This window comes from Apis florea, unplaced genomic scaffold, assembly GCF_048593485.1.
Source record: "Apis florea isolate Af1SG1 unplaced genomic scaffold, ASM4859348v1 contig_3493_pilon, whole genome shotgun sequence".
Taxonomy (NCBI): Eukaryota; Metazoa; Arthropoda; class Insecta; order Hymenoptera; family Apidae; genus Apis; species Apis florea.
In genome coordinates, this window is record NW_028256772.1 from 3147797 (window position 1) to 3170748 (window position 22952).

At 26.6% G+C, this 22952-nt stretch overlaps 5 protein-coding genes across 12 annotated transcripts in view; 2 read left to right on the plus strand and 3 right to left on the minus strand.

Moving 5' to 3' along the window:
* Nucleotides 1-22: 22 nt before the first annotated feature.
* LOC100870947 (glycosyltransferase 25 family member) lies at nucleotides 23-5225 on the minus strand. The gene is made up of 10 exons (XM_012486549.3): nucleotides 4255-5225; nucleotides 3456-3684; nucleotides 2986-3328; nucleotides 2797-2916; nucleotides 2495-2681; nucleotides 2061-2135; nucleotides 1929-1986; nucleotides 1689-1816; nucleotides 1385-1588; nucleotides 23-1261 (listed from the first exon to the last, which is right to left on the minus strand). The coding sequence occupies exons 1-10, from the start codon at nucleotides 4440-4442 to the stop codon at nucleotides 1087-1089; spliced, it is 1707 nt and encodes a 568-aa protein (XP_012342003.2). The 5' UTR covers nucleotides 4443-5225; the 3' UTR covers nucleotides 23-1086.
* Nucleotides 5170-8487, minus strand: mtDNA-helicase (mitochondrial DNA helicase). 6 transcript variants are annotated; one of them, XR_015293422.1, is made up of 7 exons: nucleotides 7741-8474; nucleotides 7446-7678; nucleotides 6691-7375; nucleotides 6325-6569; nucleotides 6134-6234; nucleotides 5849-6079; nucleotides 5170-5780 (listed from the first exon to the last, which is right to left on the minus strand). XR_015293422.1 is itself a non-coding variant. In XM_086912660.1 (7 exons), exons 2-7 carry the CDS (start codon nucleotides 7539-7541, stop codon nucleotides 5670-5672), a joined length of 1458 nt encoding a protein of 485 aa, XP_086768786.1. In that variant the 5' UTR covers nucleotides 7542-7586; nucleotides 7741-8487; the 3' UTR covers nucleotides 5170-5669. The 6 variants fall into 6 exon arrangements, 4 of the variants coding, with proteins under 4 accessions (XP_086768786.1, XP_086768785.1, XP_003693593.3 ...); XR_015293421.1 differs by having other exon boundaries at nucleotides 5849-6082; XM_086912660.1 differs by having other exon boundaries at nucleotides 5849-6068; nucleotides 7446-7586; nucleotides 7741-8487.
* Nucleotides 8488-8969: 482 nt separating this feature from the next.
* LOC105737164 (uncharacterized) lies at nucleotides 8970-9922 on the minus strand. The gene is made up of 4 exons (XM_086912662.1): nucleotides 9822-9922; nucleotides 9510-9736; nucleotides 9290-9367; nucleotides 8970-9117 (listed from the first exon to the last, which is right to left on the minus strand). The coding sequence occupies exons 2-4, from the start codon at nucleotides 9692-9694 to the stop codon at nucleotides 9060-9062; spliced, it is 321 nt and encodes a 106-aa protein (XP_086768788.1). The 5' UTR covers nucleotides 9695-9736; nucleotides 9822-9922; the 3' UTR covers nucleotides 8970-9059.
* A 1434-nt stretch (nucleotides 9923-11356) lies between these two features.
* LOC100870827 (uncharacterized) lies at nucleotides 11357-13325 on the plus strand. 2 transcript variants are annotated; one of them, XM_003693580.4, is made up of 5 exons: nucleotides 11357-11850; nucleotides 12008-12273; nucleotides 12351-12487; nucleotides 12559-12706; nucleotides 12895-13325. In XM_003693580.4, exons 1-5 carry the CDS (start codon nucleotides 11803-11805, stop codon nucleotides 13001-13003), a joined length of 708 nt encoding a protein of 235 aa, XP_003693628.1. In that variant the 5' UTR covers nucleotides 11357-11802; the 3' UTR covers nucleotides 13004-13325. The 2 variants fall into 2 exon arrangements, with proteins under 2 accessions (XP_003693628.1, XP_086768789.1); XM_086912663.1 differs by having other exon boundaries at nucleotides 11544-11685.
* A 4810-nt stretch (nucleotides 13326-18135) lies between these two features.
* Nucleotides 18136-22952, plus strand: part of LOC100870579 (uncharacterized) — a 63786-nt gene continuing 58969 nt past the window's right edge. For both annotated transcript variants that reach the window (XM_012486547.3, XM_031916379.2), the window contains exon 1: nucleotides 18136-21263. In XM_012486547.3, coding sequence (XP_012342001.1) covers nucleotides 20817-21263 — 447 coding nt within the window. In that variant the 5' untranslated portion in view covers nucleotides 18136-20816. The remainder of the gene's footprint in view (nucleotides 21264-22952) is intronic.

Consider the following 22952-nt stretch of genomic DNA (forward strand, 5'->3'; position numbering starts at 1 on the left):
AATTTTAAATTAAAAATGATCGTTGTATTTAAAAAATTTGATAGAATTTATTTATACAAACTTTATAAATATTGCGTATTACATAGCTATAAGAGACTTTCAGAAGTCTGTCTAATACAGAAAGTCTAATATTTTAACGTTATAATGAGTATAATGATGCAGTGTTGGTTTATTAGTTTAAAAAAAAAAGTTTAATTTGAATATTATCTTATAATTATATGTAAGTAATAAATTCAATAATATTTAAAGTAATTAAAAAAATATTTATATATATAAATATATATAAATTTCGGGTAAATATGAGGTTACATGAAGTTGTTTCTATTTAAAAAATTTTTAATTATTTTTTAAATAAAATTACATCTTTTAATGATAAATAAGTATATCTGAAATGAATATAAAATAAATTGAATATTTTATTGAACAATAATTTTGTATTATTAAAAAAATAATATTTAAAAACATAGACACATGTATAATAAACTTTATTTTTGAATATCAATATTTTATTTTTTAATAGCACTTGATTAGAATTTATAAATATCAAATATAATTAATAATCAAGATTTAATTTTATTTTAAATCAAACTCTAATCTCAATATAATTTAAATCTTGTCCTAATTGTTTATATAGATTTCATTTATTTAACTGCAATTTAATTACATTAAATTTTTATGTTTTAAATTGCTTATTATTCTATAATCATATATATGATATAGAATAATAATCATATATATGATTATGGTTAATTTGTTATAATTATTTAAAAAAATATTCATTATTAAGATTACTATAGGTACAATATAAATTTTTTTATAGCACATATTCGTAAATACATACATTTATATTGCATATATAATACTAATATATATATTAAAACAAATTAAATGCAATATAAAATATTATTTAAGTTAAATATAAAAATATAAAAGATTATTAAAATTTCTATGATATAATGTATTTTGTAATATAGTATGATGTAAATAATTATAAATGTTGTCATGGAAAGTAAATTCTTTCATTAAAGAAAAAATTTAAATTGTCAAATATCTCTCATTTCTTTGTTTATGGCACTTTATCTTTATTCATAAATCTTCTCGTTTTGATTTATTTATATTTTGATGATCAAATATAATTGTAGAATTTTCTGTATCACTTACATATCCTTGTTCACCTGTATAATGTGTTGGATAAATTAATAGAGGATTTGCAGAAAGTATAACTAAATTTCGTTTTGGATAGTATATTTTCCAATCTTCCCTATATGAAAAAATATTTTTAATGTATATATATGTATATTAAAGTTATTTTAAAAAATAAACAAAAATATATTTTGAATATTTTGAAAATTGCAATAAAATATTTTATTAAATTTTTATTTACCTAGGATGAACATCAGATAATATAGGAAGATATTCATCAACAGGTATTAATTGCTTTAATGGCATTGCTTCAATTAATTTCCTTGCACCACTTGCAGATAAAATATATCCTAATGTCCAGTAACTATAAGCAGCATGTACTAAATATTTTGATTCATCAATCCAAGGTTCTGCATTTTCTGCTAATCTTTTTCTTCCTAGATAACTAATATAAGATATTGAAATCATTGATTTAAAATCAAATATTGTAATTTATATAAAATTGATAATTAGTTGATATTAAATGGAATTTTTTAAATACTTACACTAAATCCCATTCTAAATGAAGATTCTTTAATTCTGTTAAAATATAATTTAACTTTTGACAAAAAAATGGTTCAAACCGAACATCATCTTCTAAGATAATGACACTTTTGAAATCATTTTCTATTACCTAATAATTTTCCAATTTTTTAATATAATTTTTATATATATTATTATATTATATATATTATATATAAATTTAATTTGATTAAAATAATTCATTTTTTGAATTTTATAATTACCTTATTCCAAATATTATAATGACTCAAAAAACAACCAATTTCACCCATAGTCATTGGTCTATAATTGTATATTTTGATATTAATTGTTTATATTATTTGATCTAAATTTTTCAATTTTTATCGTATACTTACCGATCATGATAGGGATCAGTATATTCTGACATTATTTTTATTCCCATTTTTTCGAGAATAGATTGATTTAACGCCCTAAATAAAAAATATAATTTATAAAATAAAATTCTTTAAATATTTACTACTTAGTTAATTTTTTCGCTATATTCGATGACAACATTTGCTTATATTTTTATATTTTCGTTTCTCATATATAAAGACATACTATTGTTCCAACATCGATTTCTTATATTATAATAAAATATAATTGCTATATTACATGTACTATTATAATATTATTTTTTGGCGATAACGTTTTCGTATAATGTAATGAGAGAATCATTTTCTATATGTATATAATATATGTAATATATTAAAAGATATATTTTATATATTTTTTGTGATATATATATAAATTTAATATCTATAAATTTACTCTTGCGTCCATAACTTACCTACCATCAACAGCATCATGTGTTTCCACTCGAATTCCAAGTTCTTTAAAAAGTTTGTGCATCCTGTTACGTCTTTCTGGCCTTCTCAAAAGATTTATCATATAAATATTATCCACTTGTAATATATCATCAGGATATTGTACAAATTTTTCGAGATGTATTGACAATGGAAGATCATTATTATCAGCTAAAAAAAATAAAAATTTTATGGTAAATGAAGATAAGGATAGAATAAAATTATAACTTTTTTTTATTTTTATTTTCGTTATTTTCTATTTTAAATTAAGTTACTTTCAACTTACATAATATTTCTGTTTTGATATTAGTCAGTCTTTGTAAATCTTCGGCGATCGTTTCTTCTTCTTCTAATGGAACCATAATAAATCCATAAATATTATCGTTACAAATAAATAATGGCACACCTAACATAAATATAAAAGAAATTATTGAAAAAAAATATGAAATTTAATTTTAGGAAAATTTTAATTTACCAGTTTTATTAGCACCAACAGCAAAAGTTATTATATCGTCAATAGGACCGTTGTATTGATATAATTTTTTTGGATTATATGTCAAAAAATCCGAAAGCTGCTTTCTTAAATCTATAAGAACCGCACTATGAATCATAGGTACATTAAAACATCCTTTTTTTTCTCGAAACAAAATTGGTTCATATTCTTTTGTTCTTAAATAGTAATAATCACTAGTCATTCCTGCCCAAAAATTGCTATATAAGCCATCAGATTTTAACAATGGAGCAATTACAATTTGATTCTTTAAGATTAATTCATCAAGAGTACTTGGATTTGTTAAAAAAACATCCGCATCGAGCATCTGAAATTGAATAAAAAATAAAATTGATAATAAAATAATAAATGTTTTAAAAACATTGGCAAAAGTACAATATAAGTATCAATATTTCATTAAAAATAAATTTATTAAAAAGAAATCAATTTTTTACCCAAATGAAATCTGCCCATATATTTCTTCCCGCCTTAAGCGCTTCTTCGCGCAAATTTATCACATGCAAAAATCTTTGCGCCGACCAATTTGTAATTCCATTCTCATCGTCAAATCCTTTTGAGTTTTCATCAAAATTTATTTGAACTCCATGGTATTTATTACTTTCATTATTTAACCATGTAGATAATATTTCAATTGAGTTATCAATATTATTATCACTATGTATCCTTTGAAAAAAAAAAAAATATTTTTTAAATTTTTAGTTAGAATAATTTTCATAAATAATTTGCGAATTTTAAAATATATACAAATGTTAAAAAATAAACTATATCTTTGTAATGATAAATAAAGATTTAAATATAAAATACAAATATATTTCATCTATTGATTGCGCATCAATTAATATCTATTAAAGCGGGAAATTACAATTTTTTGATACAATTCAAATATTGATTAAAAAATCTAATCAACAATAATTTAAAACATTATTGATAAACTATATTTAGCTGTTAATTTTATTATATTAATTTATTCGAAATATATTTTATTAAAATATAATGCAATAGTATTATAAAGTATTATAGATAAATTTATGTAAAATTCATGATAGTTGAAAAACAAATTATTCTTTGTTTTATTAGCATTATAACTTAAAATATTAAATTTATATTTTAATTTCTTAGATATAATCAAGATAACAATTTAAATTTTAATTACATTAAACATCTACATATTATAGTTTCTATAACTTTTATTTTACGACTTTATCAAAAAAAGGTTATGATATATGTACTTACCAGAGATGTATTCGTTTCTTTGGATAAGTCAATCGTTCCAAAAAGGTCAAGAAATACGGTAATGTATGTGCTTTATTACGTACTAAAATAATTATTAAAACGGTTGGCTTTTTTAAATCATGACTAAAATTTTCTAAAAACATAATAGAAAATATAAAAATAATGCTAATAAAATGTATTAATTTCATTTTTATTTTTAAATTCTCTAATATCTTATTTTATCTTTAATCGTTATTAATTATCTAAAATATAATAAAAGACACAAATGAATAAGAGTATCCTATACACGTTTTTTCATGTTTTCACTATGTTAATCATTGGTTTTGTTCTGATAAAATTTTACCACCCACATTAAAGACATGGTTGTCGGTAAAGCTGCAAACTGCAAACTTCATTTAAATAATTTTTATTAAATAATTTTCATATGCTCCGTATTTGTTTATCCAGAAGATGAACAGATACAGAACTGTCAGATAAATTGTATACTAGCATCAAAATAGTTTATTTCCCTGTATTTTCACAGGAAAATTATCATTATTGATATAGAAATGTTTAATTGTAAAACGAAAACATCAAGTGATCTTTATTATCTTTACTTAATGCAGCAATGACAATGATGATAACTATTATGATTTATCAAATCTATCAAATGACTTATTTCTATTAAATCTGAAAAATATTCTAAATATCGAAATTGTAATTATTAAACAAAAAATAGATTTTTTTAAATATTTTATCATACATTTTAAAAAAATAATAGCAAATTACATATTATTTATCGAAATAATTTTTCGAAAATAAAAATAAAATAATTTTTTAATTTAATTTAATAATAAAATTATGACTATTGATATCTTTATCGATAGATATCAATAATATTGTTAAGATAACGATAATAGATAAAAATAACTATAATAAAGTTTCTATTTTTTATTATTCAAATTTATTTTTAGATAAAGTTTGTGTTTTATCTAAAATACAATACAAATATAATATCCGTTATTTTTCTTTATTCTCATTTTTAATAAGTTATATCACCAATCACTGTTATTATTTCTTTTTATATTTTTATTCTTATTATATTATTTATTTCTTTTTCTGTTTTTTTATGTTCAGGTTTTTTCAACAACTCTGACAATCATAATAAAGAATAATTTTTAGAATAATTTTCAAATAAGAAATAAAAAAAAAATAATATATTTTAAAATTTATTTTGTATTTTATATTTTATTTAAAGAATTGTATCACAAAATTTTTTGTATTAAAATTAATCTTTTATTATAATATTTTTATACCAATAAATTTTATAATTTTTTGATCATAAATCAAACATATAATAAATATAATTATTTTCAAAAATAATATTTATTGAATATTTTTTTCATATTATTTTATTATTTTATTCATCTTTTAGTTTAAGATTTCTTTTTTTCCTTAGTTTTTAATTTTGATGTATAACTAAGACTTGATTTATCGAAATCCAATACCATAATACCTAAATCACCGCTATATCTATTTTTAGCTACCTATAAATATATATTTTACAATAATATATTTGAAATAATTTTCTATGCATTTTGTTTTTATTACATACTTGTAAATATTTTTTGCCTCGAATACTCGTAAGTCTATTATCTTGAATAATTAATACATTATCTGCTTCTTGACTTGCTTTTGCACTTCCAAAAATCGATGATGTTGTCAATTCTTCAGAGCTACGTTCTTTTCGTGGATGTATTATCATTGTTACATGACAATTGTATACAGTAGCAAAATTTCTAAATTTTGCTATTATATCGTCTTGCTTCCAAAATCTATAACGTAACTACTATTTTAGATAATATAAAACATATTCCACATGAATATAATTCTATTATACCTATCTACATATTTTGAATCATTAGTCATTCCCATCATAAATTGAACATTATCAATTACAACATGAGCTATATCATGTACATATGTTGCATGCTCAACTGCCTATAGAATATAATAAAATATATCATAATTTTAAATTCAAATAAAAAATAATTAATTGTATTATATTCATTTTTACAATTGTATACTCACATCCATTACTATTTTGATACTTTGTTGACCATGAAATGTCATGAAATAAATTGGTAATTTTTCAAAAGCATTTGCATATGTATCAAAATTTTCAAGATTTTCACTTAAAGGTACACCTACCATTTGTTGTAACATTGTTCTTACTAATCTTACATTTCTTATTTCAAAACTTCCCCATAATGTATTGATACCTTGCATTGCTAAATCTAAAGAATATTCACTCATAAAGGTTGTTTTACCACATCCTAATAAAAACAGAAAATTCATTCAAAGAAATATATTTGAGATTCTTGATTTGTATATTGTATATTACGTATATTGTATATTATATATTTTATATTATATATTGTGTATTATATATTATACCAGTTGGCCCAGTTAATATAGTGAATTCACCTCTTCTATGGCCTTTTAATATACGATTTAAAGTTGTATATCTTTTCCATTTTACTCCTTGTACTTTGTCATTATTTTGTAAATCAATTAAAATTTCTTCTTTAAGATCTTGAAAGGTAATTATACTTTTGTGCCATAAGGGCTGAGCATTCTTTAGAATACTATTGAAATTATAATTCATTTCAGCAGCTAATTTTGGTCGAGGTTGTAAATCTGTTGGTCTAATAAGATAACATCTTTTCTCGTTCAACTTTTTTGCAAAATGTCTAGCAGTGTACCAACTTACTTCATCATTATCAAACCATAAAATTAACTTCTTGAATGATTCCATATATGGTAATAATTGTTGGGGTAGACTTCTTAAATTATATGGGAGACATATAATTATATTTGCAGATTGTTTTAACATTATAGCTAGTAAATCATCTATTGTGCTCACAATTATAGCAGTATCATTATTTTTACTATGATATCGTCTATATTCAATACATCCACTAACTTCAAAAGTAGGAACTGTTTCTTCCTTTTGTGGTTTAGTTGAAAGTAATTTATATCCAACTATAGATGTATTTAGGCCTATTAATGGAAAATATATTATATTCATTGTCTTGTTATAAAAACAATTTAACCTTGACATATCCTTTTGTAAAACATGCTGTAAAAAAATCATTTAGAAAATATATTACAATATATAAAATAAATATAAATCTAATTTATTTTATTACAGGAAATGAAAAATTATTTAGAAGAATATTGTATTCTTCTGCAGATAGATCTTGTATGCTTTGACAATTACTCGTTACATATTTCCATGTTTCCATAAAATTTTCTTTTAAACTACAGCTAGTTTTTAATATATCAAGTTCCTTGAGATTTTTGTTTAATTTTTTTAAGGATAAAAATTTTTCCAATATATTCCAGGAACCCATGGATTTACATTTATCACATATAAAAAATCCTATAATTAATTTCTTAAATAAAATTTTATTGTAAAATTATTTTTACAACTTTAAAATGTACCTGTATTTTTATTTATATAAATTTTTGATTTCATCTTTAAATTATTACATATAGGACAGTCTATTATAAAACATGTATGTCCTTCTTTAATATTTAAGCATTGTTGTTTAAGAAAGTGTTTTAAACGTGATATATTCAATATAAATTTTTCATTATTTATATGAAAATATTTTTTATTAATAAAATATTTGATGGGTTGCATTTTTTTGGCATAAGTTTGTAACAATAGTTTAAATATCATATTAAATATATATATTAAAATAGAAATAAAATTTATATCATCTATTTTTTTCTTGTATTATATTCATTTGTAATTTTAAATTTATTATTATTCTTATTAAAAGTAATATTAATTATATAAATCAATTTGTGAAATTGATAATATTTATAAAAGTTTTTACATAATAAAAATATAAGTAGATAATTTAATTTTAAAGAATGTATAGAATTATGATTAATGAATTCAAATACATAAATTTATGTTGCAATTTATATTTTTTTTTATATTTTATTTTATATTTTTAACAACATAAAAGTCACATATTTGTAAAAAATATAAATTATTTAATATTTTTCAAATTTTTAATTAAATTATTTTTACTTTATTTATTATTATATATTATATTTTATGTTGTATATGTAAAATTTTATTTATTTTATTATTTTATTATATTTATTTTTTAAAAATGCATATATTATTTATTACGAATATACAATACTATTTACATCAATACACAGAGACATCTTATGGCCAAATAATACTTTATTCAATCATAAACAATGTAAGAAGAATTTATCACGTTATAGTATATTTAGAAACAAAAATGTAGATCAAGAATAAAGATATTTATTTGTACTTATTTAACAAATAATAAAAGTTGAATTTTAATTTTATTAAAATTGGGAAAGTAAGAATATAAGAGAGATAGTTTTATTCTATCTTTATCTTATATTCAATTAAAATTTTTTTTATATATATTATATATATTATAACTTTTGCGTTTTGCTGTTTTAATTTCTTTTTCTAAAAATCAACTTCAAAGATATTCTATTAATATATCAATATTTTATATATATATATATATATATATATATATATATTAATATATATGAATCTGTATATGAATTAAATATATATTATACATATTATTTCAATTTAATATTTCATTCAATTTAATATTAAATAAAATTGTACTATAATGTTAATTATAAAAAAAAAATGTATACAATTTATTTAAAAGTATTTATTTCATACATTATACGGATAAAATAAAATAAAAATGAAATTAATTTAACAATATTAAATAATAATGTCCAATTTATGATCCATTGTTTTCATTAGGAGGATTATAAAATGAAAGTTTAACTTCTTCATGTCTGTGAAAAAATAAATTAATATAAATGTACATTTTGAATAAAATATAATTAATAGATGATATATAAAATTAAAATTGAAATGGAAAGATTAGTTTTATTTTGCATCATTTCTAAAAATTTGAGATGATAATGTATATGTCCTCTAAGATGAAAAATATTATTCAATTATTACCTTTCAGTAGTATTATTAGTTGTATTATCTGCATCTGTTAATATACCAATTTCGTATACCATTGCTTTTATGACATATCTGCAAAATATAAACAAAAAAGAGAAAAAAAATTACATAAATTGGATAAATAAATAAATATATATATACATAAATTGGATAAATATATATATATATATATATATACACATATTGAATTGTTAAGATTATAAAATATTCTTACAAATTATCACCAATTGAATTATTTGATGATGATTCATTTGTTAACATTACAGCTGTTGTATTATAATTCATATTAGGTACAGATAATGTTATACTTAATTGTATACATATATTAAATAAAAACAATATTAAATACAATACTTGAAAAGTTTTAAAGCTTCGATCAATTTCACTCTTACACAACATTTTCAACAATGCCTTGATTTTTCAAGCAAGCATTCTTTTATACTAAATATTAGAGGCTCATTAGCACTACTCCCTCTTCTCAATAAGTTACAATATACATTATGATACATATTTTCATGTTACTCACAAATAAGAATGGAAAATTTTTAAGAGAAAAATCCTTATAAATAATATATTTAAAGTAGGTATAATATATATTGTAGAATGATATATAAGATATATATGTATGTATTTAATGCTTTTTTAAAGAAAAATTGTAAAAATATTATTTTGCAAGATAAATTATAAGAAAAATTTAAACATAAATTAGTAATTATGGTAATTTAATTTTTGATTTAAATATTATTTTTGTATAAATTACAAATTTCTTGTATGAACATATTAAAATATATAATTTTAGCAATTATACTATTATTAGTTTAATTATTAACAATATCTTCAAATATATATTTTATAATTTATATTTTTATACTAATATATTTATTTATATATTATAATGATATATATATATATATAATAAATATATATATGGATAAAACAAAGCATATGGAATATTTTTCTGGCAAGTTGCAGTAGTTGTAGATGTGTGTATATATACATACATACATACATATAATGTAAGTTTTCATACTTATTAAATTAACACTTAAATGCAAATAAAATATTTTATGCTGTGCATAACATAAATACATATTCGAAATAGAATTGAGAAAATATTCAAAATACGAATATAAATTGTCAAAGATGTGAACATGTTTAAAAATAATTTTATATATAATTAAAATAGAAAAACTCTAAAATACCATATATAATTTTATAATATTATAATTTAATAATTATTGATAAATTTAAGTTAATACTTAATAATTCTTTTTACATTTTAATAATTTTTAACATGATATTCAAATATAATCAATAATAGATATATAATAATAGTTTATTATAATAAAATTGCCAAATAATTAAATAATGTATTGAGTAATTGCCTATTTTTAGGAAAATTATATAAAAAAGGATATTAAATTTGATATGTATTTATATATTTTTTTTATATCTTTGTGACATATGAATATAGTGTTATTTTATCTAACATTTAATATGTTTATATATATATTTTAAATATCTTACGTATATATTGCACATTTGTGAAAAAGTGACTATAACTAAAAAATTATAATTTTAAAGAAAACAATTTTAGTTCGAATCGCTATGAGAATATCATATCAAAGTATCAAATTGAAAGTTTATGATTTGCAAAAATATTTACAGTATTTTATTAGTAAAACAAAAATAATAATGATTTTTTCTATACCAATAATTTAATAAGTGTAAATTTTGAATTATATCATTTTTCTAACAATTGTGTAATATTCAACGGTATTTAACAAAAAAATCAATATATCCTGTATTATATTTATATTATACAACGTGAGTGTATAATCTTTTCTTAATAAATTATATATTTTATATAGAAATAAATAAGAGAATAAATGTAAAACAATGATTTTAATTTATTTTATTTTTATATATTATTTTATTATTTTATTATTATATGTATTATTTTTATATTTATAAAATTTAATTTTGAATTAATGAATCATCATTTTGACTTAAGTACACAAAAAATTTTTTTAAATATTATAATTATATATTATATATAATATATAATTTAAAAATTTACTATTAAATAAATATATTGAATAATGAAGTCTAATTATTTTAATTATATAAATATTGTTATAGTTTTATCTTTATTTATTAAATTAATTAATTAAATAGGATAATATTTAAAATTTCCCGCTCTATTTAAAATGTGTTAATAGCATATTATATTGTATTGAATTTGCTAAAAGAATTATTATAATAGATTATTTTTATAGAATATGAGATGTATGTAAAAGATGATGTATATTGTTTGAAATAGTCTATTATTTTTATTAAACGGCATTGATTATTAATATATAAGCTTTAAATCATTAAATACATGAAAGGTTAGTCATCTGATCTTTTATATGAATATGCTTGAAGCTTTAAGATCTTCTAGTGAGGTTATACGGAAAATATACAAGTAACCTTAATGTTCGGTAATATCGCACAAATTGTGCACAATGTATCAACAAAAGGAGAAAAGCGAAATGGAACTTTTACAGGAAGTGGTAATTAAGTTTACACATCGTATATTATACTTATTATTATATATTTATACATATTATACTTATAATATTTTTTAAAACAATATTTTTTGATATTAAATTAAAGAAAGAGAGAAAAATTGTTTAGAATTAAAAATAAGAAGTTATTGATTAATTGTAGATTCCTAATGCAACACCAGAGACTATGAAGATTTTTCAAGATTGTATGAAAACAGAGGCTGTTTTTAAATCTGCTATTCCTTATTCGTTTCTAAGTTCATTAGCAACATATTTGATAGTACCTAAGTCTTCGGGTATGGCTAGACCTGCTATGACAGCGTTTATAGGTATGTCAATGTATATATTTGGCAAATTGACATATACACCTGTATGTTATCAGAAAGCATTTGGTGCATCACAGCCATTAATTAATTCTAATGAGAGAAGGTATTATTTATTTTTATAATATATTGCATAATATTTATTTTTGAATTAGTTAGTAAAGCAATTTGAAACATATTTAGAAGACAATTGCAAAATATTACTGATGATACTGATAGCTTTGGTCATCAAGATCAAGAAAAATATCCTATACATTTTGATAACATAACAGAAGAAAAATCAGTCTGGGATAATTTTGATACGCAATTTGAGAGCAATAGTAAGTTTATTAAAGAAATAAATTGACTATTTTTTTTTTTCAATAATTAAATTTTTAAATTATATTTAAAGCAAATGAATTTTATGATGCAACTGGTAATTTACAAGATGAATTAAAAAGTGAATCTCAAGAAAGTCAGAAGAAGCGTGTGACATACGATGATTTATGGATACAACACAGAAAACAACAAATGAAGACTCAATTTGATGATATTGAAAAGTATAAATTAATTTTTAAATCAATTATATAGAGAAATAAACTATTTTTATATTTTTTAAAATTTTATTCTTTCTTAATAATTATAAAATTTTGATTTTATATGTATTATTTTATATATTTAATCTTTCTTCCAATTTTAATGAAATATTATTATTTTTATTTTAATTTCTTAATATTCTTATTTACAGATATAAAGTAACACAAACATCAAAATTATTGGAAAGTCAACAGAATAAACTTCCAAAAGAATCAGCAATTCCTGAAGGAGAATTTGATGAAAAGAATACTTGGAGTTGAACATGTGTATTTTTAAATTTTTAATAAAAGTTTTGGTAGTAAAGATAGCAACATAAATAAATATATTAAAATTCATAAAATTTTTTCATCAATTTTTTTTTTTATGTCAAATTTTTCTTTGCAAATATTTTTCAAAACATTGAAAACTGGTGTTTATATTTGAAATAAATATTATGTCTATAATTCACTAGCATATATAAAAATATGAATAAATTGTATTTAGAATTAAATAATAAATTGCATGTTTAAAATATTTATAATATTTATAATATATATTGTCATATAAAAGTTTATTGTTAAATATAAAAGTAAATATTAGAAATGTAAGATTAATTTAATTTATAATGTAAATTTTTTAACGATGCATTTTTTATAATTTCATACCATTTTCTATCTTATGTTATAATACTATTAATATTTTTAATATTTTTTTTTATACAGAACATGAGCTACTTTTAGATTATTTACCATTTTTTGTTTCCTAATTCTGATATAGATAATAAAATTAGTACAAGATATTATATTGAATTTTCTATATGTTATCATTAAATAATAAATATAATAAAATTAAACTGTGACGCGTTTGTTTATGTTTACAATGTATATTTTAAACTTAATATAAGCTTGACAACATTAATATATTGATTTCCATCAAAGTGGATATTTTTATTATATATTATTTATTAATTTCATGATAAAAATTGTAATAATACAATTAAAAAAAGCATGTATTTTCTTTTCTGCTTCAGAATCAAATTAATAAATATATTATTAATGTATGTGATATTATATCATATATATCACGAATATATATCAAGAATATTCTGTTCGAATATTCTTTTCTATTTTATTATAAAATTTAATTATTTTTTTATTTCAAATGCATAAAAAAATTGGATAAAATAAATAACGAATTGTAACGAATTCTGATTATTATAATAAATGCAGATAAAATTGAAAACGATTGTTGTTTATGTGTACATATATATTTATTTATATTTAAATATAAATGCAAGTTAAAATTTAGAGAATTATGCTTTTAAAATATTATTCTTTACGTATATAACAAAGATATGTACAATTTTTCTTTCTTAAATTTTAAAAGAAAAAAAAAAAAAAGGTATTAATTTTAATTAAAATAGTTATAATGCAAAGATTATTCGATCTCTAGAGCAATAAGTTTTTAGCAGATGTGAATGATTTTATATATCGAAAAAATATAAATAAGAAAAGAAGTATAATATAAATAGAAGACCAAGTTGAAGATTATATTGTTACAAATGTCAATTCTAACATAAGGCAATTGAAAAACATAATTTCTAATAGAAAAAAGCAAAGGTAATTATGAAATAATGGAATATAAGCTTGATATCAATCTTCATAATCGTCATATTTATTTTCACATACTTGATAATTGTTTTTACATTTATTTACTTTTTTATTATGAAATCTAAGTATGAGAAATACGAATAAAATAAAAAAGAAAATAAGTGAAAAAATGAATTGGAAATTCATTTTGTTTATTCTTATTGTTATATTCTAAGCAACAATATATCTTGCTAAGCGGTAATATATTGTTATATTTTGATCACGAAACTAGAAAAAAATCGATAAAATCATTTGTGCTTTACGAATTTATCATAATTACATTTTTTTCCTTTGCAAGGAAACAAAAAATTGAACAATTTTAATAATGATATTTAATGAATGATAAAAATGAATAACTTAAACTCACAATAAAAATGCAAAGCTTTTATTTTTTAACATATTGAAGATATTGAAGATATAAGTAAATTTATATGTACTCAAATATTTGAGAACGCGTATAAAAGATTTTCATTAAACATAATATAGAATGTTCGGCAAAAAAAGTTTATAGATTACGATTTATCGAATGATAATTATTATTTTATTTCAAAAGAAAAGTGTTCTCACAAAGAATAAACATAATAAGAGTATAATAAATACTCTTAAATAAATACCTATTTGAAATGTATAAATATATTTAAGTTTAATATTGTATTAAACGTTCAATTCTCGAAAATACAGTGAAAAATTGATTTGCCTTACTTTTTCATTTGTGTAAGCAGAAATCTTTCTACTGATTTTTTTTAATTTTAATTCAATGAACAATTTTCGAATTCTCGTATCTCTATCTTTTATTATTCATTCTCATGATTTCCATGTAAACGTTATTGTAATGTAATTGAGAATCATTTAATCGAAACGTTATCATGTTTGTAGTATCATATTTATTAATTATAAATTAATCTAATAAATGGTTAATTTACGAGAATTCGCACGGCTTACGAGCTCACTGAGAATCGCGCAGAGGGCTGCATGCAGCCAGCCATTGGCTATCGAAGACGGCCAATGGGCGAATACTCCCATTCATAAGTAGCGTTGCTTCCGTAGCTAATAGTGGGGGGTCTCGTCTGTGATGCAACACAGAATTCTAGCTCAATATATACTATAACGAGAAGGACAGTAAAAGTTGAATAACTATTCGAAAATCGAAACAGAGTATTTATGAAATAATAGAATCTTAATTCCGATTATAGCTCAACCAGTACTCTCAAAAATTCCCTGTGCATTTTGTCAAATATAGAAAAGGAGAGTTGAAATAAACAGATCAAGTTTGTTTCGTGGTGTATCAAAGGAAATCACATTTTCAATGATGAAGATGATTATTGACCACTTATGTTGTAGATCATCCTGATAATTGTTGTCCAACTTTTATTATTATATAGTATGCACATGTAATATAAAGACTTATATAATCTTGGGAATCGATACTTATCAACATGCACTTATTCACTGATCTCACCACATTTCTTCCACTTTCTTCTTTTTTGTATCTTATTATGCGTTTATCATCGTTTCTGACTCTCTCTTTTTTCTCTTCCTTTTTTTTCTGTTATCTTTTACTTAGTTACTTTACAGTTACTTGAAGTTCAATTACTTATTCAAGATCTACCAATCTTTTTCAATATGATTTGTTAGTTAGTTTGTTCTTGACAAAAAGTATAACACGGTGAATAGAGAGACGAACGTTGGATCAGAGAGACTGAATATTTTTTCCATTTTTAAAATTTTTATTTGAATTAAAATGTTTAATAAAAAAAGATTTGTTTAATAAATTATAATATGCATTGTCGGAATAATTTCTTAGTATTCGTGTTCATCCAATCTATTTAACTCAATACAAATACGTAACTCTTGCGTATTTGATTTTTGCGCTTCACTGGCTACATACATTGAAGACACAAGAAAAGAGGAAGAGAAGGATGAAAGGTGAATCATGATTCTGGAATGGAGGTCGATTTGAAATGAGCGATTAATTTGAATGTAAATCATAAGAGCAATCATCGATCAAAATCGACGAATTCTCTCCGCTTATGTTATACCTACTGTAAGTACACGTATTTCAAAAAAAAAAAAAAAAAAAAAAGAAAAGCAAGGAAAAATTCGCTTAAACTTTATTGAATATCGATCGAATATTCGAATTCAGATATTGTTCACGTATTTACAATGCAGAAAACGATTCGTAACGATTCATGGTTTCGAGATGATTGCTGATTGCAATTTACGTGTCCGCTTGGTTTAAATGATCGCGCGTAGAAAGGGGGAGTCATGCAGGTGCAGGTCATGTGAAATATTTGCACTTTGTCGTAATTTGCGTAACCCGTTGCATATATAATAAATCCGCAAAGCTAAAGCGCCACGATAGAAAATCGTTTCACAATCTAAAGAGAAAGGGAATCTCTTGGTTCCGTGGGAGGGGAGAGATTCGAGATGCCTGTTGCTGCATACAAGTAGTCCTACAAAATATATCTCCTTTTTTCCCCCCTTTTCGCCAAATTTTAATGGGATTTCAGATTCAGCGTTGACAATTTTCAAGATCAAAGAATCTTCTTCATCAACATCTTCATCCTGTATCGAATCATTCTTTTTTCTCGTTATCTCGGATGGAGAACTATTTTCTTTCTTAGATGAACGAAATCGGATCGAATTGGAAAGGAACGACGTTTCTTTTTTTTCTTTTTTTTTTTTCTTCTTTGCTCTTGCATACATTGCAAGCAAGATTAAAACAATATTTTTTTTTGGGACATCAAAACTTGCAAGAATCATCACACAACAACGGATCGTATACGCAACAAGAGACGAGACGAGATGAGACACGTTAGTAGCCTTAGTGCGATGACGTCAGACAAGCGTTGGCGGAATGGCTATGGCCGTTCCCGTTCTCTAACGAGAGAAGATCGAGAGAAGGAGATGGAGAGACACACCAAAGGATCGCGCGACTGCAAGGAGCGCAACGGGACTCGAAGAGATAAAAAAAAAAAAAAAAAAAAAAAAAAAAAACAATTTCTCTGTTGTATTCACGTTCGCGTTCGTTTTAGGCGTTCTAGCATTATTAAATTCCAAAAATCGAATAAGAAATCTTGTATCATCGTTGTATTAACAAACGAGAAGAATTATCGGCGAAAATATTGAAAATATCTCTTCTTGTTTTTATTTACACATCAGCCAAATATTTTGTTTGAACGAAAGCATCGAATTAAATCGGAATAAATAACACGCACAGAGGTAAAGAGGAGCGAAAACGGGATCGACGAGTGACGCGATCGGTGAGAAAATCGTTGACAGTTTAGAATTAGAATAATCGCGCTCTTGATTCGAGTGAAATGGAAAACGGAGTTGCGCGCGATATACGCGGAAACTGGAAGAAGTTGAGAGGAAAGTTGGAATAACGAATAAAGGGGGCGGATACATGTAAGGATGTAGAGAAAGAAGTGTTCATTGGCTCGACAATGATGAACGAACGAACAGATAGAGAGGGAGAGAATGGGAGGGGGGGGCGTGTTTGATGGCCACCTAGACAGTTGGAATCGGTCGCGCCTTGGGCGTGAACCAGCCATAAGCAAAAGGCAAAAGTTGACGCGAGGGTAAAGAAACAGGGAAAACGAGCGAGCGTGTTGACGACAAAAACAGAGATCGAGTAACGTTGGGCCGCGGGAGGGGAGAAGAGATAGAGAGAAGAGCCGAAAGCGAGAGGAGGAGAGAGCCGGGAGCATGGTCTGTGGAGGGCTGCGTTCACCGGGCAGTTACTCCGGAACCGTTGCCTTGACGACACGCATTCGCGCATGCGCGTATGCGATGCCACGGGTGCACCACGATCGCGTCACGAGCACCAGTTGCGTTCACCACCCTCTCACCTTCACCACTATTACCATCTTTCCACCACCACCTCTTCTACTGGCTTCTGAAACAACCACTATCGGCGCCATCATTTACCCCATTGTTGCCTTCGACCCGCTATTGCTCGTCGTCGCTCGTGTTTTTCTTTCCTCTCATCGTTAGTGCTATTATTATTATTATCATCATCATCATCATCATTATTATTATTACTGCTATTGTCATCATCACTATTGGTGACACTCTGCCACGTCAGACCGCCGCGTCAGACCATTTTCGATGTTGTTATCGTTGCTTCCGGGTCTATCGTTTTCTCCTTATCATTTGCATCCACCTTGATTGCCTCTTCTGATTTCATTCGCAATCTATTTTCATATTATTTTGCTCATCCGGTGATTAGATAGAGACGGAGGGACATTGCACGGAAAAGAGATCACGAATATTACTATTGTAGTATTATCGTCAGATGTATATCGATGCATATTCTCGTCGTAATCTCGTCGGTGTGATAATCGGTTGCATTTCATTATCAAATTTTGACACGAACGGTTCGAAAGGGTAATTACCACTCCATCTCGAGATTACCCTCTAGTTTTCGGTGATTGCATAGTACCGACCTTCGATTCTTCCGTTTTCTCCTTCCCCAACCTCATCATCATCACCACCACCACCGCCGCCACCACCTCCATTACCTCCATCACTACCACCTCCACCTTCACCTCCAGCTTCATCTCCACCTCCGTTTCCTCCTCCTGCTGCTCGTTTTCCCTCTCCTACGCTGTCGCATTCTCCACCTCTTCCTCTTCCTTCTACGCGGTTCGCGTATCGTTACTACGAGCGCCTGGTTGTCATGCGTCGACGGTGCTTGTGATAAGGCTCGACCGTATCGGACTGTTTCTCGTCGATAATTCGCGATCCACCCGCCAATGTTTCGTTCCCTGTAACTCGCCTCGTCGTATCATAGTGATTTTTACTACGTATCTTTTCTCCCGAGGATAACTGGCAAATAGTTTCGAATTGTTGGTGCACAAGTGCGGCGATATAACATATAATATACTCTTCGAGTGTTGGTTGTTCCATTCGATTCGCAACTATTCGATGCTCTATTTGTCATTTTGTGTCGAGCCGCCCGTTTATCATCCGCTACACGTTCTTGAGATCTCGACGGGACGAGTGCGAATGTCATGCCGCCACGACGATAAGAATTGGGAAGAGGAAACTCGAGAAGAAGGAGTATCGAAAAGGGGGGAAGGAAGGATCTCGATATGCGATCGATCGATTTGATCGTCGATTTATGGTGACCGTGAACGTATATACCGTGATTCGTGCTCGCAACTGTGAACCTGCGAAAAATCATTGTGTCATCGTTAAAACGGACAACCTGCCACTGCTCATCGGCAGGTCGATCGATCGATAAGAATATTAGTTAGTCGACGGATCGCAGAGTGCGTTCAATGTTTTGCTATCGTCGCGAAACCTGCCGCTGTACCTTAGCGTTGGAAAGAACAGCGGCAGGTCGACGACGTTTTCGTTTCTCTCGGAAAGCATGACGCCCGATCACGTGTGATAAATTGTGAAAGCTTCGTTTCGATGTTGATCTCGATTTAATTTCCATCGATAACCGCGATTGATCGATTAGAAAAAATAACAAACGAGTCTCGTAAAGAGAGAGAGAGAGAGAAAGGGAAGAAGATACGGAATGAACGGTGAAAAATTTTGACGAGAAGAAGTCGCAACAATCTTCTTTGTTTTTTTTCCCCCTCTTTTTTCTCGAGAAGAACGTTTCCCCCGAAAACATGGAATTTCTCGGAGTCGCTCGATACGATTACTCGTTGCCTCTGGGACGCGCCACATTTGCTCTCTACTTTCAAATCAAATAATAGGATTGATATTCCTCGAATCCTAAGATTCTCTTCCCTTTCCCCGAGTTTCAAAAGAGGATTAAACATAAAAGGAAAGAAGATATGACACCGTGGAGATTTTGATCGAGATCAACGACCCCCTCCCCCTCCTCCTCGTCGAACGATGGCGCAATAGAAACGAACAACGTATCGCGAAAAAATGACCGCTCGGAACGATCGTTCGACTGTCCGATTCGCGTATCCCGTTCAACGTAGAGGGCGAAAAGAGGGTGAAAAAGTTTACGTTTCGGCCGAATAAAATTCGGCGATCCACAGCTTGGATGCTTGGCATCCAACTCGATACGAAATTCGACTCGACAATAATTGCGGAGCATGCTAGTCCAGGAGGAAGGCGCAAGGGTAACGATACTGACAGATATTCCGGCCAGCCTGGAAGAATCGTGGAAGAACGATAATTCGATAGAACGAGGCGGGGATAGAGCCACCGTTTCGCCGATTCCTCGAAATCGGTCGGGAAAAGGAGGATTATTCGAAGGATTTTCTACGCTTGGATCGTAGCGACCACCTGCAACACGAAATTCGATAGCGAGAGTGGATACAGTCGTGGTGGGCAGGATCGATAAGGAAGGAGGAGCGAAACGGATATTTAAAGATATATATACATATATATATATATATATATAAAGAAGAAGTAGCTTCGGCGTTGGGAATCGTGAAAAGACGAAGAGGGGGAGAATAATTTTGAAAATTGGATGGTTCGAAGGGGGTTGGACGTGGCGAGGCCAATTTGGGAGCAGTTAGAGGCAAAGCCAGAGACAGAATCGTGTTCGAAGTCGGTGCCAGAGTTGGAGTCGGTGTTGGAGCTAGAGTTAGAGCCGGAGAAGCAACGTTTCTACGATTCTCCGCCACCACGGATGGACGTGAGCGTGTGCTGTTTGCCCGCCAGTGCCGGCTCGGGGGCCCAGCACCCTCATCCAGCGAGTTTGCCCTCCGGCGGACAGCCGACGATTCAGCAACCCTATCAGTATGCCGATCAGATAGTACCGGATCGGGGTCAACCCGACGGATTGCCGGTACTCGGTTGTACCGGCCAGGACAACTGGCAGCAGATATCCTCCGCTTCGAACGTGGTCGGCGCTGTTACCGCCGCCGCGACCGCCACCACCACCTACATCGATTACTCCTGGTTGCAGATGCAGGTGAGATTTTCCATTTGTTTCTTCTTCTTCTTTTTTTTTTTTTGGTTCACGACACGATTTTCACTTATTTTCGTTTGATTATCGTTCCTCGTATTTGAATTTGGCGAAATTTTTTTTCACGCGTTTTCTCGGCGAGGGAGAGAATTCTTCGAGGGAAGTTAGTCAATAATGGAAACGAAAGAGGGAAAATCGCGCGATTTGAATATAAGCGATCGTACGGAGGTGGCATCAAGTTTGTGGTAAATTTAATGATAAATTTCTCGAATATTTACAGTTTCTATTAAAATTCCATTAATCCGGAATCCAGTAATCCGACACGTTTGATTAATAATTATAACTATATATATATATATATGTCGTATGAATGTTATTCCATCAACGTAATTTCGTATTTCCATATATTTTTACCATACTATTGGATAGAAACTACCATTAATCCGATATACCTAGTAATTAATACACTAAGATAAAATATTATTACGATCGCGTTCAAAGAGATGGAGATCTTAGATAAATAAAATTTTATCATCTTATTCTTCATACGACGCTTCGGATATTTCCTTTTTCATATAAATTCTATTGAATGATCGATCCATCGCCAAATCCCGCCAAAGATCGACCCAGATAACCCATTACCTCGATTCGAGAAAATTAATTTTCTCTCGGGCGAATAATAATAATAATAATAATAATACGTAGCGTGTTTGCGGATCGATTCCCAAGGAGAGGAGAGCACGAGATATCGTATCGATCCCGGGGCGACGTTAGATCGTAAAATAATAGAGCGAAGTAATAACGGCCATTACTATTATCTTGGCCGGAGTAATCGTTTTTTTTTTTTTTTTCTCCTTCTTTTTTTTTTTTTCCCTTTTAGACGCGGTGGTGTTTCCACATAAAGCCGCGCGTTGTTGACAGGGCAAATATCCTTTGATACGGCGCGCCGTCCGTCTGGGACACGCGTCGCACGCCTTTCCACCTTGCCGACCAGCTCGATGACTGTACGAGTGCTCCCTTACCCCGCTCGACCTTCTCTGCTCTATTTACATACACACGCGTTTATCCCTTTTTTTTCTCTCGAATTAGTCTAAAATGATAGCGCACACTTTACGATTCTCGCTGTTTCTCGGGATTAAATACTAGATATGCGTCCTAATTTCACGTGCAAAGAGTCGTAAAGAGTGTTTGATATATCGGTGTACGGAAGGATTATAGGTCGATTCTATAGAGAAGTGGAAAAGGGAAAGTGTGCAGGAAATTTTAGACGTTTTATATTGTAAATTTTTTTATAGGGAAAAATTGGAAAAATTGGTGTACAAGAAAATGGGGGGCTGTTCTCTAGCAAGTTGGTTACGAAACATTCGAATAAATACGAATGTTAAATATGTGGAGTTAGTTTAAAAAGGAATTTTCGCTTATTAAGTTTCGATCCTTGGAATTTTATAAAATATAGAAATTTTCTATTAAAAAGTTTTTCATTCTTCTTTTTCGATCGATTTTCGAATATGTAGTGTATAGTAAATGCTATAATAACATTTCTTATACGATAAATATATTCTATGTCTCTACTTTTTATTATTATTCTATACTGAAATAAAATATCTATAATAACATTTTAAACATATATAAATATATATATATAATAATAACGTTTTTAAATATCTATAAGAAAATATTTTTAAGAAAGTTCCT

Excerpts from the sequence above, each read along its gene's own strand:
- LOC100870827 (XM_003693580.4), top strand. The coding sequence starts at position 11,803 with ATGTATCAACAAAAGGAGAAAAGCGAAATGGAACTTTTACAGGAAGTG. Across the intron at positions 11,851-12,007 it reads TGGAACTTTTACAGGAAGTG|ATTCCTAATGCAACACCAGA; the intron begins GTAATTAAGTTT and ends GATTAATTGTAG. Across the intron at positions 12,707-12,894 it reads CAATTTGATGATATTGAAAA|ATATAAAGTAACACAAACAT; the intron begins GTATAAATTAAT and ends TCTTATTTACAG.
- mtDNA-helicase (XM_003693545.4), bottom strand. The coding sequence starts at position 7,981 with ATGATATTTAAACTATTGTTACAAACTTATGCCAAAAAAATGCAACCC. Across the intron at positions 7,376-7,445 it reads TAAATAATTTTTCATTTCCT|CATGTTTTACAAAAGGATAT; the intron begins GTAATAAAATAA and ends ATTTTTTTACAG. Across the intron at positions 5,781-5,848 it reads GAGGCAAAAAATATTTACAA|GTAGCTAAAAATAGATATAG; the intron begins GTATGTAATAAA and ends ATATATTTATAG.
- LOC100870947 (XM_012486549.3), bottom strand. The coding sequence starts at position 4,442 with ATGAAATTAATACATTTTATTAGCATTATTTTTATATTTTCTATTATG. Across the intron at positions 2,136-2,494 it reads CATGATGCTGTTGATGGTAG|GGCGTTAAATCAATCTATTC; the intron begins GTAAGTTATGGA and ends TTTTTTATTTAG. Across the intron at positions 1,817-1,928 it reads ATTATAATATTTGGAATAAG|GTAATAGAAAATGATTTCAA; the intron begins GTAATTATAAAA and ends GAAAATTATTAG.
- LOC105737164 (XM_086912662.1), bottom strand. The coding sequence starts at position 9,694 with ATGTTGTGTAAGAGTGAAATTGATCGAAGCTTTAAAACTTTTCAAGTA. Across the intron at positions 9,368-9,509 it reads AATTCAATTGGTGATAATTT|ATATGTCATAAAAGCAATGG; the intron begins GTAAGAATATTT and ends TATATTTTGCAG. Across the intron at positions 9,118-9,289 it reads ACTAATAATACTACTGAAAG|ACATGAAGAAGTTAAACTTT; the intron begins GTAATAATTGAA and ends ATTTTTTCACAG.